This window comes from Capra hircus, chromosome 21, assembly GCF_001704415.2.
Source record: "Capra hircus breed San Clemente chromosome 21, ASM170441v1, whole genome shotgun sequence".
Lineage (NCBI taxonomy): Eukaryota > Metazoa > Chordata > Mammalia > Artiodactyla > Bovidae > Capra > Capra hircus.
This window is the reverse complement of record NC_030828.1, coordinates 53,850,699-53,853,035: the sequence shown is the minus strand read 5'-3', so window position 1 is coordinate 53,853,035 and position 2,337 is coordinate 53,850,699. Positions and strand designations below refer to the sequence as shown.

Genomic DNA, 2,337 nt, shown 5'->3' with positions numbered 1-2,337 from the left:
AGAAAAATGATTCAGTTTTACATACGTGTGTGTGCGTGCTTCAGTCACGTCCCACTCTTTGCAACCCTGTGACTGTAGCCTGCCAGGTTCCTCTGTCCTTGGGGTTCTCCAGGCAAAAATACTGAAGTGGGTTGCCATGCCCTCCTCTGGGGATCTTCCTGACCCAGAGATCAAACCCATGGCTCCTGGTCTCCTACATTGTAGGCAGATTCTTTTTCCATTGAGCCACCTGAAAAGTCCATCTGTTAATATATATATACATTCTTTTTCATTATGGTTTATCACAGGATATTCAATATAACTCCTATGTTATACAGTGGGACCTTGTTGTTTATCCTAATTTAATTCTCAGAACAACCATGTGGGGTAGATAGAGTTATTATCTCCATTTTACAGTTGAGAAATATTATGCCAAAATAAGTTGGATAGGAAGGTTATAGTCCAAGCGTTTGTTAGGACAGACCCGTGAGGAGTCCCCTAGTTTCGCCAGACGGCCCGACTTCTGCTTCTAAGAACTTTGGGGGAAAGCATATTTCTCACCTGGGATATTTTTCTTTTAAAATGCTCTTTTTCACGTCAAGAAATTAACATTTTCCTTTGGGTGTTTTGGCAATGACTGTGAATTAAAGCCGGGTTAATATTTTTTTCCTTCTAAATTGTTAGGGGCCACAGACCAGAGGAAGATGGAGCGCTTCTCTTACAGTGTGATTTTGATCATGGCCTTTTCCAGAGCACTTGAACTGGGATTAGTCCCTGGATTGGGCGGCCTTGAACTTGCCTGTCTGTCACAGGGAGAGCTGGCCTTCAGAGATGATGGCCTTTGGTCCCAAGAGGAGCCTGCAATTCGTCACCAGCCTTCCCAGTTTGTAGCATCCATGGGAATCCAAAAGAGTAAGGAGCTGAACAGAACCTGCTGTTTGAATGGGGGAACCTGCATGCTGGGGTCCTTTTGTGCCTGCCCTCCCTCTTTCTATGGACGCAACTGTGAGCATGACTCTCGCAAAGAGAACTGTGGGTCTGTGCCCCATGACACCTGGCTGCCCAGGAAGTGTTCCATGTGTAAATGCTGGCATGGCCAGCTTCGCTGCTTTCCTCAGTCATTCCTACCCGGTTGTGATGGCCATGTGATGGATGAGCACCTCACAGCTTCCAGGACTCCAGAATTAACACTGTCTGCATGTGCTCTTATGCTACCTGGCATCTGCCTTGCTATACAAAGTTATTATTAACCCACATTTCTTTTCAACATTTGTCATGCAGATTTCATGACCTGTAAAGGCTGTCTCTCTAATGTCTCAACTGAGAGATGATAATTTGTTAGTTGCCTTGAAATAGTGAATAGATTTCCCTGTGGTCCCTAAAAAGATTTCCTTGAAGCACCAGTTACTTTCCTCTGCCCCGCCCTCTCCATAAAACTAGTTAAAAAAAAAAAGAGTAAGCCATCTCTTGTGCCCAACTCCTGTGTTTCTGATACATGTAACTGCCAAGGGCTTACAAATAATTTCCTTTAAACAGTTGAATTCTATATTCAGATTATTAAAGGTTACTCTCAATGTGGAACTGAGCATAAAGCTTTGAATGGAGTAGACTGACATCAGTTAAGATAGTATCTTGGAAAGGAAGGACCTGTGAGGGGAGCAGAGGAGAAGGAAGGGGGCAGATATCCACGGTGAGAGACTCGGTGCTAGAGTGATGGAGGTGTGCATATATCCTGGGTGACTAGGTAGAAAACTGGGAGCAAATGGGAGAGATTTGAGAAAATAAAATGAATGTCTTGGTAGATCTGGTAGCTACAGAGAAGCAAGTTAAAAGGCTAAGTTGAAGGGCAAGTTTCTGTCATCTATAGGAAGCTGTACGAGACAAGGGCACCTGTTTTCTGAAGGATTTGTAAAAAGAATAAAAGTGAAAGTGAAGTTGCTCAGTCATGTCCGACTTTTTGCGACCCATGGACTGTAGCCTACCAGGCTCCTCCCTCCATGGGATTCTGCAGGCAAGAGTACTGGAGTGGGTTGCCATTTCCTTCTCCAGGGGATCTTCCTGGCCCAGGGATCGAACCCGGGTCTCCCGCATTCCAGGCAGACGCTTTGACCTCTGAGCCACTAGGGAAGCCCAGGGGAAAAGAATAAAGTCTCCTTTAAAAAAACTATCTAAATTCCCCTGAGATATAAAGATTGCTTAATATATTATGATTTCTCTATACTATGCAATTATTTCAATGGTGGTAAAAGAAAATGTTCACAGTATGTTTAGTTGTAAGCCAGTGATAAAACCATATATTGTAAAGCCAGTTTTAAAAATATGTATCTGTTCTGTCTAGTAAAAGTGGGAATTACATTG

The 2,337-nt window shown here is 43.5% G+C and overlaps 1 protein-coding gene across 1 annotated transcript; it reads left to right on the top strand.

Moving 5' to 3' along the window:
- LOC102176170 (putative teratocarcinoma-derived growth factor 3) lies at positions 457–2,337 on the top strand. The gene is made up of 2 exons (XM_013973144.2): positions 457–1,902; positions 2,129–2,337. Exon 1 carries the CDS (start codon positions 684–686, stop codon positions 1,227–1,229), a length of 546 nt encoding a protein of 181 aa, XP_013828598.2. The 5' UTR covers positions 457–683; the 3' UTR covers positions 1,230–1,902; positions 2,129–2,337.

Bases quoted from the DNA above. Each gene is read 5' to 3' on its own strand.
- LOC102176170 (XM_013973144.2), top strand. From the start codon at position 684: ATGGAGCGCTTCTCTTACAGTGTGATTTTGATCATGGCCTTTTCCAGA.